This window comes from Marmota flaviventris, chromosome 6, assembly GCF_047511675.1.
Source record: "Marmota flaviventris isolate mMarFla1 chromosome 6, mMarFla1.hap1, whole genome shotgun sequence".
Classification (NCBI taxonomy): domain Eukaryota; kingdom Metazoa; phylum Chordata; class Mammalia; order Rodentia; family Sciuridae; genus Marmota; species Marmota flaviventris.
The window spans coordinates 81,950,816-81,964,921 of NC_092503.1; the positions used below are offsets into that span (position 1 = coordinate 81,950,816).

At 32.3% G+C, this 14,106-nt stretch overlaps 1 protein-coding gene across 1 annotated transcript in view; it reads right to left on the reverse strand.

Moving 5' to 3' along the window:
• Positions 1-1,289: 1,289 nt before the first annotated feature.
• Positions 1,290-14,106, reverse strand: part of Mei4 (meiotic double-stranded break formation protein 4) — a 172,658-nt gene continuing 159,841 nt past the window's right edge. The window contains exon 5 of the mRNA XM_027928003.2: positions 1,290-1,556. Coding sequence (XP_027783804.2) covers positions 1,290-1,556 — 267 coding nt within the window. The remainder of the gene's footprint in view (positions 1,557-14,106) is intronic.

Genomic DNA, 14,106 nt, shown 5'->3' on the forward strand with positions numbered 1-14,106 from the left:
TTATTTGATGTACTTGGGCCAACGTGTGTGGGTGCAAGTGACAATGTGATATTTCTCAGCCCAGCCTTTTTCATCTTGCTCAACTGTCACTGCCATAAGAAGAGCTTCCTCTAAATAGCTGCTTCTCTGTCAGCCTATATCTGAGAATAAGCACATGTGGAAGAGACCAAAGCTTGACTTGTTGCAAGAAATCTAACACAGTGTGTTAGGGCTTTGTGCAAGCTAGGCAAGTGTACTACCACTGAGCTATAGCCTCAGTCCAAGTCTTTATTTTTTTAAGAAAGCTAGACACCCCCTTTCCCCCATAACTCTGGCAGATGATATAATTTTATATATATTGTTGAAGGAATTAGCAAGGTTTTTTTTAGTACCAATGGCATTTAAAAATGACAATTAAAATAAAAATCACATATAATTAATAAAGCAAATTTATATTTGGTGTACTTCAAATTGCACAATAAGAAAGTATATAATGTGTTCTATTAAGCTTGTTGGTTGTGCTTTTAATAATTGAAATGAAGTCAATTAAATTGCATAACTGGAAAATTCAACCAACACTTTTATATAAGTATAAAGTATATTTTCTGGTTGGATTTTAGAATTTATAGAAGCATCGTTAACAACTTAATTATATACAACTTAACTACATTTAAATAATCATAGCAATTTTGTAACACAATCAACAATCAAAGCATGTATTTGTTGAGAAAAAAAACAATGCACATTTTAAGGAACTAAATAATACTTTCAAAAAGATTTGACGAATATGTTCATTATATAAAATTAAATGCTCCGAGTTTTCCAAATATTAAAAAATTTCCTCCTTCTTTATAAGTACGCTCTATGGTAACACAAGAGATGTAAGCACAGTTATGTAAGAAAATATGTTTTAAAAACTGCATTTATAACTAACTGTTTTAAGCACTTTGTATTGATAAAGTCACAGAATTCTAAGATATCCTTCATTATCTTTTAGAATCTATTACATGAAAATCTTTCACAATTTAAATATTTGTTATGAGAAAGATAATTAAAGGTCCATTTTTGAGAATAATAGAGCTAGACTATATTGAGTGACATAAGATACAATTACATGGGAATGAGGCAAGTAGTCTCACCTGAACAGACTGATTTTAATATAGAAAGATGACTCATAATCTATTTATCCACAATTGAAGACTAACCTTTAAATTGAATTAATGATTACACTTAGATATCAATTTAAAAACATTCATTTAAAATATTCTTGAAAATATTTATGCACAAGATCTTCTGATATTTGTAAATCATTAGGGAATTGAGTTATTTTCAACAATTTCTATCTCTGCTGAGTTCAAGAGAATGCCCAATCTCCATAAATAAAAAGTAAACAGAGGAAATGCATCAGAGAGCTGGAAGATAGTTTCATCATGGTTCTGAAGAAATCTCTTGACTTCTGGGTCATCATGCCTTAAATTGGCAGTGTGGTCTTTGGTTTCCATTTGAAGAAGCTGCTCTAGAACCCAGAACAAGGAGAAAATATTTTCATAGCGTGTCACATCGTAACTGGCTTGTACCTACAAATAAATAACAAAATATATTAAAAAATAGGGATTGATGGGGAAGGAGAAGGGACAGGAAAAAGAGGAAGGGTGGAATAAATTTATGCTATGTACATACATGAATACACCACAGTGAATTCCACATTGATTTATATCTATGAATCACTAATTAAAAAAAATATAAATAGAACAAAGACCAGAAGGAAAATGGGGAGAGAGGAAGGAAAGGAAAAGGAACGTATTGGGGACTGAAGTTGAGAAAATTATATTCTATGCTTACAAGATTAAGTAAAAATGTACCCCAATACTATGTATAATTCACTATTAATAAAAATAAATAAAAGAAAAAGCATTTTAAAGGAAAATAAAATCATTAATTCAAGTCCAGTTGATAGTCTTATTACCTATGTAATTTTCATAATTGGTATTTTGAGATGTTCTGGCTTAATTAAATTTATCGTGGTTCACAAAAAAAAATGTGAGTGTAAATTAGCTCATTAAGATGCCAAAAAATATTTTCAGAAAAAGTACAAGTTTCGGATTTATTTAACATTTTCTGTCTTCTTTTCCCTTTGATTGGTGGAGGAGAGGATAACAAAGAAGAAAATTTCTTATTTTCAAAGACTTTATAATCATAATGAATGACTAATGACTTATTTTTCCCTTGACAATTTATAAAGCTTCAAGTTTTTTTCTTTGAACTGCTATACACATTGAGCATCCCTAACACCCCAAATCCCTTAATCCAAAATGTTCTAAAATCCAGAACTTTTGAGTGTCCACATAATACCCACAAGTAGAAAATTCCATACCTGACTTTGTTTCTGGTTGTACTCAAAATGTAGGTGCACTACAAATACTGTGTAAAATTACTTTTATAATTGCATAGGGTATATATGAAACACAAATCGATTCTGTGTTTAGACTTGGGTTCCGTCCCCAAGATATCTCATTGAGTATATGCAAATACTTGGAAATCTGAAATAGGAAATATTTCTGGTTCCAAGAATTTTGGATAAGGAATACTCAACTTGTAATTAATTACTCAGATTATCTGAGAATACTTGGCATAGAACCTTACACATAACAATATTGAATGTTGAAGTCAATATTTTCTCAAAGATTTCCAATACATGATACTTCTGCCAATGGTAATATGAGGATATTTGGGAGTAGGATTTTAGGGCCATGTTTGGATGAAAAATTCACTTCCAGAGCAGGTAGAGTTATGATCATTAAGTGACTAGATGTGGTCTAATGCTAAGTGTATGCAAGGCAGAGAGGAGCAGCATTATACCAAATCAGGTACATGGATATGAAAAGAAACATAATTGCACCTTATAAAATTTATTTGGCCTAAATATAAGGAAAATAAAAGGAAGGCCTAAAAAAGTGGACAATGGTAAACATAACATGAAACAATAGCAGTATCAGTGCACAAGCAGAAGGTAGCTTTATTATTTGCTTACTAATTAAGAAATATGCCAGAAGCCCTGTGAGATAAACAGAATGCTTATCAACATTCTACAGGCAAGAAAACTGGGCTTCTGAGAAGTAGACTAATTAGAACATCGAGTCTACTGATCATAACCAGGGACATTTTTTTCTTATACATTTCATTTGTTCATTAAAAGTCCATTACCATTGGGATAAAAGAAAGAAATGTGTTAGAAACATTTACCAAATATATTCACTGTGATAGTACAAAAATGAAAGAACATTCTTTAGATTCAGGGGAATTTATACTTCAAAAAGGTGGTCTGATAAACAAATATACCTTTATCAAATTGAAAATAAATAGTTTCTTTAAAGCTTATAATAGGACCTAACTCCCCTCTGCACACACATCTTCCCTCAAAAGTAGCCACTATTATGCCACTTCAGAGCTGAACCATCACCTATTCCAACTACAAGCCGCAGACTACCTGTGAGTATGGATACTCCAGATATGTTCTCTGTGGCTACAATGCAATCTCTCACATCTTAGACAAAGTCCCTCCTATAGCAAGAGAGTTTGCACTCTGGGATCCAGAGCCATGGTCTTTGAATGTGCCTATGTTTTAGACATTAGCTCAGATACCATACAGAACTATGCCCTGCACTAACCCTGGAACACTACAACTCTGACCATGACTGTGCTCCCATTCTCAGTTTCCTGTTTCACAAGTATTCATGCCTTGCATACTGTTACCAATGCAGCAGTGGGTGTACCAAGAAGCAGTGCCATCACTGGCTGAGGTATCACAGTAACAGTCCCTCAATATGTCCCTATGTTTCAAGGATCAGGTCTATGAATGCTTTCTACTCATCACTCTTGTGCTGAGAAAACCTCAGCAGACTTTCCTGGTGGAAGAAAAGAGTTTGGAAGTACCATAGTAGACATCACCACAAAAGATGCCACTCAATAAGGATCTCAGAATATTCATCAAGACTGATCTCATCAGCAGAGCTGCAAGACTACAAAGCTGTGCTGTCACTGGTGTTGGAACCACTGCCCCACCCAGTAAGTATCCTCCTACTCCATGGCATAGAGGGGAAGGCCTTCCCATACCAAAATTGGCCTGTAAAGTTAGAGATGACTGTTCTATCAAATGCACAGATAACAATGTAAGGCAATAAAAAACATGAAAAATTAAGGAGACATATCCCTAAAAAAAGACGTAATAATTTCCCAGTAGCTTATCCCAAAGAAGTGAAGATTTACAAAATGTGTGATGAAGAATTCAAAATAATTATTTTAAAGAAGCTCAGAGAAATAGTTCAACAAAATCAAGAAACAATGAATGACCAAAATGAAAAATCGAGCAGATAAACTGAAATGGTTTTTAAAAAATAAAGAAAAATTGAAGCTGAAAAATAAAATGAATGAAATAAAAAATGCAGTTGATAGTGTTAATAGAACTCATCAGAAAAAAGAAAAATTTACTGTAAATATAAAAAGAGAATGCAAATAAATGAAGAAGTTGAGTATGATTATGGGATATTATCAACAGAGTAAATCAAGTCAAAGGAGTGAGAAAAGGGGAAGAGAAGGACAAATGAATAGAAAGCTTATGCAAATAATTAATAGCTAAAAATCTCTCCAAATTTAGGTAAGTTTATAAACATCCAGGTGCAGGAAGGACAAGTCTGCATTCTCACTGATTCCAAACAAAAGTGCACCAAGACAAACTTTAATCAAATGGCTAAAAGTAAAGACAAAGAGGATTTTGAAAGCAGCAAGAGAAGCTTATCACATCTATGCAGAACCAATATAAGCCAGGAGTATATTCAAGGTACTAAAGGAAAACAAACAAATTCCAACCAAGAACACTTTATTTGGCAAAGGAAAGAGTTCATCATCATCTGAATTATCTTACAATCAATGCTAAAGGAAATTCTTTAAGCTAAAAGAAAAGGATGTTATCTAGTAATATGAAAGTATAAAACTCAGTGGTATAAAAGTACACAGTCAAATTCAGAATATTCTAATGCTATAAAGGTGACATGTGAATTGCTTATATATTCAATATAAAGGTTAAAAGAAAAATATTTAAAATAATAATATCTATAATAACTTGTTATTGGATACACAGTATAGAAAATATAAACTATGACACCAAAATATGAATTGTGGGAATTGGAATAAAATTGCAGAATTTTTATAAGACCAAAGATAAGTTATTTTCAGGTTAAAACAGCTTATTTTATAAGCTATAAGACTGTATGACTTTTTATAACCACCTCATATCTAATCACACAAGAGACAGTAAGAGAGGAAGAAAGGAACAAAGGATCTATAAAACAACCAGATAAGAACAAAATGGAAGCACGAAGTTCTTACTATCAGTAATTATGCTGAATATAAATACATTAAAGTTTCCAATCAAAAGTCAGAGAGACCAAATGAATAAAACAAACAAACAAACAAAGACCAAGTAAATGCTGTCTAGAGGAGACCGACTTTACCTTTAAGTACATATATACACTGAAAGTGAAGGGGTGAAAAAGATATAACATACAAATGGAAACCAAAAGATGGATAGTATGGCTACATAAAAACTCAACCAAAAATATTTTAAATCAAACTTGTAAAATTAGACAAAGAAGGTCATTACATAAAGATAAAGGGTAAGTTATTCAGAACTGTAAGTACATTTGCATCCACCATTGAAGCACCTAAGTATATATATAAAGCAAATTCTAAGAGTTCTAAAGAGATAGACTCGAATATAGTATTAGTAAGAGATATCAATATCCAACTTTAAGCAATGGATAAATAATCCAGATTCAAAATAAATATGAAAACACTGGACTTGAACTATACAGTAAATGTACCTAACAGACTGACTTAAAACATTCAATCCAACAGCAACAGAACATTCATTCTTCTGAAGTGAATACAAAGCTTTCTCTAGGAAAGATCATACTTTAGCCTACAAAACAAGTTGTAACAAATTTAAGATTAAAATCATATCAAGTATATTTTCCCACTAGAATGGTAGGAAACTAGAAAATTCATCAATAATGGAAATTAAGCAGGTTCCTTAACTATAAATCTAAAAAGAAGACATTAAAATATATCTTTAGGCAAATAAAATGAAAACACAATAAACCAAAAATGGGATGTATTAAAAGCTGTAAGAGAAAGTATGTAGCAATTAATGTTTATATTAAAAAAGATTTCAAACAAACAACATAACTTCATACCTCAAAGACTCAGAAAAAGAATAAACTAAACCCACAGTAAAAGGAAGGAAAAAACAAGTATCATGAACATAAAAGAAACAAAGACAAAAAACAACAGAAAAGATCAATTAAATTAAGAATTCATATTTTTAAAAAATAAAAACAACAAAACTTTTGGCAGGCTAAGAAAAAAAAGTAAAAACTCAAATAAATTAAAAAAAATGAAAGAGGAAGCATTATAACTAATACCACAAAAATACAAAGAATCATAAGAAATTACATGAACATTTATACACCAACAAATTTTTTAATCTAGAAGAAACAGATAAATCCCCGGACACAAACAACCACTAAGAATGAATTTTTATGAAGAAATAAAAAAATCAGAATAGGCCAATAATAAATAGGGAGACTGAACTAGGTAAGTTTCCCATCAAAAAACATCCCAGAAGCTGATTTCTTCACTGCTGAATTCTACCAAATTAAAGAAAAATGGAATACTTCTACAATGAAAATTATTAAATACTGAAGAAAGAAACTAATTATCTCAGAAGATGGAAAGACCTCCCATGTTCTTAGATAGAATTAAAATTGTCAAAATGGCCATAATACCAAAAGCATTATACAGATTCAATGCAATCACCATCAAAATACCAATGACATTCTTTGCAGGAAAAAAAAAAAAGTTCTAAAATGTATTTGGAAGAGTTATAGACACCGAGTAGCCAAAGCAATCCTCAGCTAGTAGAGTGATGCTGGAGGCATCACAATACCACATCTCAAATTATACTACAGAGCTATAATAACAAAAAAAGCATGGTATTGGCACCAAAGTAGACATGAATACCAATGGAAAAGTAGACACAGAAACAATTCCACATAGTTACAGACATCTGATACTTAATAAAGTTGCCCAAAACATACACTGGAGAAAAGATAGCCTTTTTAAACAAACAGTTCTTGGAAAACTGGATATACATATGTAGAAGAATGAAAGTTGACCTCTGTCTCTCATCCTGCACAAAAGCGAACTGAAAGTGGATCAAAGACCTAGGAGTTAGACCAGAAACTATGCAACTGCTAGAAAAAATTTACAGGGTCAACACTCCATCATAAAGACACAGACAATGACTTCCTTAACAGGATCCCTTGAGTTCAAGACATAAAAATCAAGAATCAATAAGTGGGATGGCATCATATTGAAAAGGTTTTGCACAAAAAAAGGAAACAATTAAGAAGGTAAAGAGAGAATCTAAAGGATGGAAGAAGATCTTTGCCAGCTGCTCCTCAGGAAACTAAGAATATATAGAGAACTCAAAATATTAACACCCCCCAAATAAAGTTCCAATCAATAAATGGGAAAAAGAACTAAACATAGATTTCTCAAAAAAAAGAAATACAAATTATATATATATTCAACATCCTTAGTAATCAGGGAAATGCAGATTAAAACTATATTGTGAGTTTATCTCACTACAGTAAGAATGGCAATTATCAAAAATACAAATAATAAATGCTGACAAGGTTGTGGGATAAAAGGTACATTAATATATTGTTGGTGGGACTGCAAATTAGTACAACCACTTTGGAAAGCAGTGTGGCAATTTATCAAAATAGGAGGAATGAAACCACCATGTGACTCAGCTATTCCACACCTCGGTATTTATCCTGTATGTTATAGTGATGTAGTCACATCAATGCTTATAGCAGCATAACTCATAATAGCCAGTCCAGGTATCCATTGACAGATGAATGGATAAAGGAAATGTGGTAAATATTCACAATAGAGTTTTATTCAGCTATAAAGAATTAAATTATGGTATCTGCTGCTGAATGGATGAAACTGGAGAACATTATGCCTAAGTGAAATCATACAGGAAGTTAAGGGTTGAATAATTTTATTTACAGAATATAGATCAAAATGATGGGAGAGAAAAGGGTAGGAGGGTCCCATGAATATTGAAGGGAGATCAGTGGAACACAGGAAGGATATAAGTGGGAGGGACAAAGAAGGGGAAAAGAGAGGAACAGTGGAATGAAATTGACCAATTTTTGCTATGTACATATATGAATATACCACAGTGAACTTCACCTTTATATCTATAAAGCACTAATTTTAAAAAAAGTATAAATAAATTGAAGGAAGACCAGTAGAATAGAGTAAGAGGAACAAGGGAAAGAAAGAAGGGAGGGAAAGGGGAAGTACCAGGTACTGAGGTAGAGCAAATTATATTTTATGCTTGTATGATTTTCTCAAAATGAACTCCAACATTATGTATGACAATAATGTACTAATAAAAAAGAAAACATCATTCACAATAACTATAAAAATTCCCAAAGTACTTAGAAATAAATTTAATGAAGGAGGCAGAAGCTCTTTAGATTGAATACTATAAAATGTTCATGAAAGAAATTATAGACAGAAATAAATGGAAAAATATACTGTATTTGTGGATTGAAAGAATTAACATTAAAATGTCCATAACACTGAAACCAATCTACAAATTCAGTGCAATTCATATAAAAATTTCAGGGATACTTTTCACAGAAATAGAAAAAAAACATTCTAAAACTTATATGAAATCATAAAAGACTCTGAATGCCAAAGCCATCTTGAACAAAAAGAACAAAGCAGGAGGTCTTACACTACCTATCTTCAAAATACACTATGAAGCCACAGTAATCAAAATAGCATGGCACTGGAATATAGACAACTGACCAGTGGAATATAATAGAGACCCTAGAAAAAAGCCCACTCATCTATGATCAATTAATTTTCCACAAAGTTGCCAAGAGCACATAATGGAGAAAGAGCAATCTCTTTAATAAGCAGTGCTGGGAAAACTAGGTATCCACACATGGAAGAATGAATTTAGACCCTCATCTTCCACCATTTACAAAATTCAACTCAAAAATGTAAGAGATTTAAGTGTCAGACTTGAAACTAAAAACTGCTAGAATAAAACATAGGGACAAAGATCTGCAACACTGGTCTGTGCAATAATTCTTTTTAGATATATCCCCAAAAGCATAGGCCAGAAGAGAAAAATAGTCAAATGGATTGTGTCTAACTAAAAAGCCTCTGCATAATCTATTTAATCATCAAAAGAATGAAGAGTCAACTTACAGAATTGGAAAACATATCTGCAAACAATGTACTTAATAAGGGGTAAGTATCCAAAATATGCAAGGAACACAAATAACTCAAAGTTAAGAAGATATAAAGTGATTTTAAAATAGTAATTTCTTAAAGGAAGATACATAAATAGCCAAAAGGTGTAATCATCAAGGAACTGCAAATTAAAACTACTACGAGATATTACCTCACAACTTTTAGGTTGGCTACCTTTTTGATGAAAAAGTCTAGAGATAATAAGTGTTGATTAGAGTTTGAAGAAAAGATAACCCTTGTACATTATTGGTGGACAAGCAGATTAGTGCAGCCATTTGTGGAAAAGTTCCTCAGAAATTTAAAAATAGAACCAACATATAAACCAGCAATGCCACCACTGTGTGTGTGTGTATATACACACACACACACACACACACACACAGAGGAAATGCAATCAGGATGTTGATGGGACCCCTGTACTTATGTTCAGTGCAGCATTATTCATTATAGTCAAGATAGGGAATCAACCTGTATGTCCAACAATGGATGAACTAATAAAGTAAATGTGAAATGTATTTCAAGGACCACTAGTCAGTTCTAAAACAAAAGGAAATTCTGTCATTTGAGACAACGTGAATGAAGCTGATGGACAACATGTTAACCGAAATACGTCATGTCACTTACTTAAAGACAGATACTGAATGTTCTCGCTTACATGCATAATCTTAAAAAAAAAAAGCTAAACTCATAGAAACAGAATAAAACATTGATTTTCAGAGGCTTTTAGATGGGAAGATTGGGGGTACGTTAGCTACAGGACACAATTTCAGTTAGATAAGAAGAATAAGTTAAAGACTTCTATTGCACATCATGGTAACTACAGTTAACAACTATATATATTATGTACCTAAATTGGTTAGGGCTTTAAGTTACAGTGGAGTTTTGTGAATCAAATGATTACTCTTTTCAAAGTTATTTAGGTTATTTCTAGTTGATAATGGTTTTCATGTATAACACAATTTCATAAATAGTAAAGAATTCCTAATCTATACCAATCAAAAAATAAGAACTGATTTCCATTTTGATAAAGACAGGGCACCCCAGTTCATTTTAAGACAAGGTGTTTAATAGGTAGAGTGGGTCTTAGCATCTTGCCATTTGTTTTGAGGATCCCACTTTGAGCATGTGTAGCAAGTGGATTGGGGTTCCAGCTGCAGTGTCCCATTTCTTTATGCTCTTCCATACTTTTTTCTCTTACCAGAATTTATCTGTATTGGGTTCCAAATATATCCTAAAATGCCTATTATTATAAGTAAGTTGATTAACTTTTTGGCTTCAAAATATCAACAGCTTACAGAATATTAATTTGAAACTAACTCCATTCCCAACTCTATTTTTTAGGGACAAGACAGGAAGGCACATACATGTCTTAGCAGTCCTCCCTCTTAACAGGACTAAAATGGCATATCTGTGGGGGAGATCTTTCCTCTAGTTCCCAAATTTCTTTATTCTGGCAGCTGCCTCTTCTGTTTAATCATATCATCACACACTTGCTGAATTGTGACATAAGCAGAATGAAAGCTAGAATAATTGGTTTTAGGAAGAAAATTCCCAATACATGTGGAAAAGACTTACCTGGAAAACACTCAGGTGTTCTGCCTGAACATTCACTCTGCCAGAGAACTAAATGAACCTTTGTACACACATGGGTTGCTTTGATCTGACACAATGTTGTCAGTACATCTTCCACCTAAGTTTTTCATTATGAATGAGTTTTCAGAGGAAGCTTCTATACCATGGCTACTTCTCATTATCTGATCCCATTTTACATAATGGGAGTCTTCACATGAGGAAATGCTTCAGTAGTAAACAAAACAAAACACTAGTTTTTTTTCTTTAGCTTAATAATCATTTTTTTTTATTTTTTAATTAGTTACAGATGATAGAACAATGACTTTGACATATCATACATTTGAATCAGAAGGGATATAATTTTTCATTATTCTGAGTATACAGGTTGCAGAATCACATTGATCATGCAGTCAACTAAATTTTTTAAAGAACATTTTCAAAATCAAAGTATTTATTTATTTATTTTTATTGTTATTGTTCTTGAATCGTGCTTGAGAAAGTAAAAATGTCCAAATATTTTTTAAAGGGTGTAAAATATTAATTTTTATTTATATATTAAATTATACTTCAAAATGTAAATTCTAAAGTTCAGCTACAGACACATGATACTAATTCCTCATTATTGTTCTAGTTGTAATTCAGTGAAAGTTAACTTGACATTTTAGTGGAGACTTACTATCCTTGAAGGAGACAGTGCTAATTGCTTAGGCCATATCCAATTTTTCTTCTTCATCAATACAACCCCACTTTTGTTCAAGGTAAGAATAGATGAAGCAAAATTTTCAAATTCTCCAGTCACCTTTTGGGTTAATTTTAAGGTGCAAGTAACTGGGTGGGGCTCTTGGAAAAGTTAATTAGTGGTAGGACAAAAATGTTGAAATGAACATTTTGCTCTCTCCATCACTGTTCTTAGTTGGAAATTTAGACCCAGTACATGGAGGTACAATAGCCATCATCAGATAAGCAATCTGGTTCACCCATAGATATAAAGGGTCATATTCTGAAGGGCACTATGCAGCTCAATATACCCAACAAGGATGCCTGCACCTTCTTCCATGTCAGCGTTCCCCTCTTCCATTTTGTTCTGCTGAAATGGGAACCATGAGAGTTCTTCCAGACACAGAAGAAATTTTTAAAGTACTTTAGCCTTGAAAAGGTGCCTCCTTAGGCTATTTCTGACATAAAATAGATAAGAGATATCTAAAGGGAAAAAAGAATGTCACATTCTTAGTCAGCAGAAAATGTAACAAAAGGTACTATATATTTGCGGTTTAGTTTTTAATTGGGATGTTTATATTTCATGCTATAAGATATGGAAATGTATTGATCCAATGATTTAATAACTTATGCATGCAAGCCAAGGGCATGCAGAGGTGGAGTCTGGCCTGTTAAGAAATAAGCATGCTGCTGTGGAAGGAGCAGATACACATTTTCCTTTTTGCTCCAAAAGCAAGAGGAGAAGGCAAAAATTAGAATTTTACAGAGGAGAAAATTAAGTCAAAGAGTATAGCCACATAATCTAAATGTTAAATTAAATGTTCACTGATTATAATATACCATTAGCTCAGTTTCCTATGTGCCATATTTTTCTGGACAAAAGCATTAAGTAAGATCCCACCAAAATTAGTTGTCTTCTAAAAGAATGAATTCAACACAATCCTTTAAGGAAAAGGTCAGTTGTCACCATGATAATTAAGTGGGAAACTTATTCTTGACTTTTAATAAATTGTCCTTTTTTATTTAGTAGAAGGCAGAGAAGGCAGCAGATTTTAGTCTAGTATTCTAGGGGGATGAATCTAGGGGTATTAACTCTGTCTGAGCCATTCACTAAGCAGCTTGCAGCTTCAGAAGCACAGGAGAAAGCTCAAAAAAACTGACAAGCAGGGGCTCACCAGGGGCTAGCACTTATTGTACCTGACCATGCTTGCAACAGTGCTCAAGGACAGAGCAGAGAATCATGTGCAGATTTATATACATAAGAAATCAATAAGCTTATGATTACAATAGAAGCACACATTGATTTATACTTTGTCTATTACAAAGGTTGTATTATATCCTTTCTATCTCCCCACAACCTGGGTGCTAGTCCCATAGTGAGGAAGTATAAAGCTCTGGTCAAAGCATAGTGCAGTTAATTAGGGAAGATTTCCTGGTGATGAATTGTGAGCCAGAGCACAAAGGAAGTGAGGGGTATAGATTGGTGAATTATCTTTTGATCAAAGTGTTAGAAAAAAAAAGAATAAAAAGGACTTCATGGACATTAATCTGTTTTGCTTTATACAGATAAAAAGCAAAGTTACCTGCCTAAAATGTAGACTCCTAGGAATTAGTCCTAAGGGGGTTTTGTTTAATTTGTGGGATAACTAAAATTAAAAAATCTACTTTATATACAGACAGAGATATGAAAAATTGTGGTATATGTGTGTAATAAGAATTATAATGCAAAAAAACCCCCACAAAGTACATGTATAAAGGCATGAATTAGCATGAACATACTTTATATACAAGATATGAAAAATTGTGCTCTATATGTGTAATAAGAATTGTAATGCATTCCGCTGTTGTGTATTTAAAAAAATAAAATCCATTAAAAATAAAATAAAATAAAATAACTAAACTAATTAAACTACTAATATTTGGGTTCTCGTTTTGTTCCTATGGAAAATAGGTTCAACAAGTAGGCAAGGTTGTGCACATTAAACTATTCATGAAAGAAATATATACATAAAACAAAAGTTTTCAAAAACCTATTTTTCATTAGGTAAATTGTTTAATGATCTTATCATTAAACAATTTTACCTGCTTTCTTAAATCTGCTTCTTAAAGCTGAATTTATAGGACAAAATGATAGCAAAACAAGTAGACTGAGTAAGATGGCCTGTGGTCAAGAAGAGTTTGGGCAAGAGTCACAGAAAGGAGAGAATGATTTGCATTTGTTGACAAAAATATGGACAAAGACTCTCAACAGAGATATAAATGGCTGAGTCAGTAATTGACATCTTTGAGAAAATAAAATCTTACTAAGCAAGCTTCTTTGTAAAGAAATACTGTAAAATTTTTTAAAAAAATTATTTGTTCTTTAGTTGCACCTGACAGTATAATCTATAATCTCTTTTAAAAATATTTATATAAGCATGCAATATATCATATTCT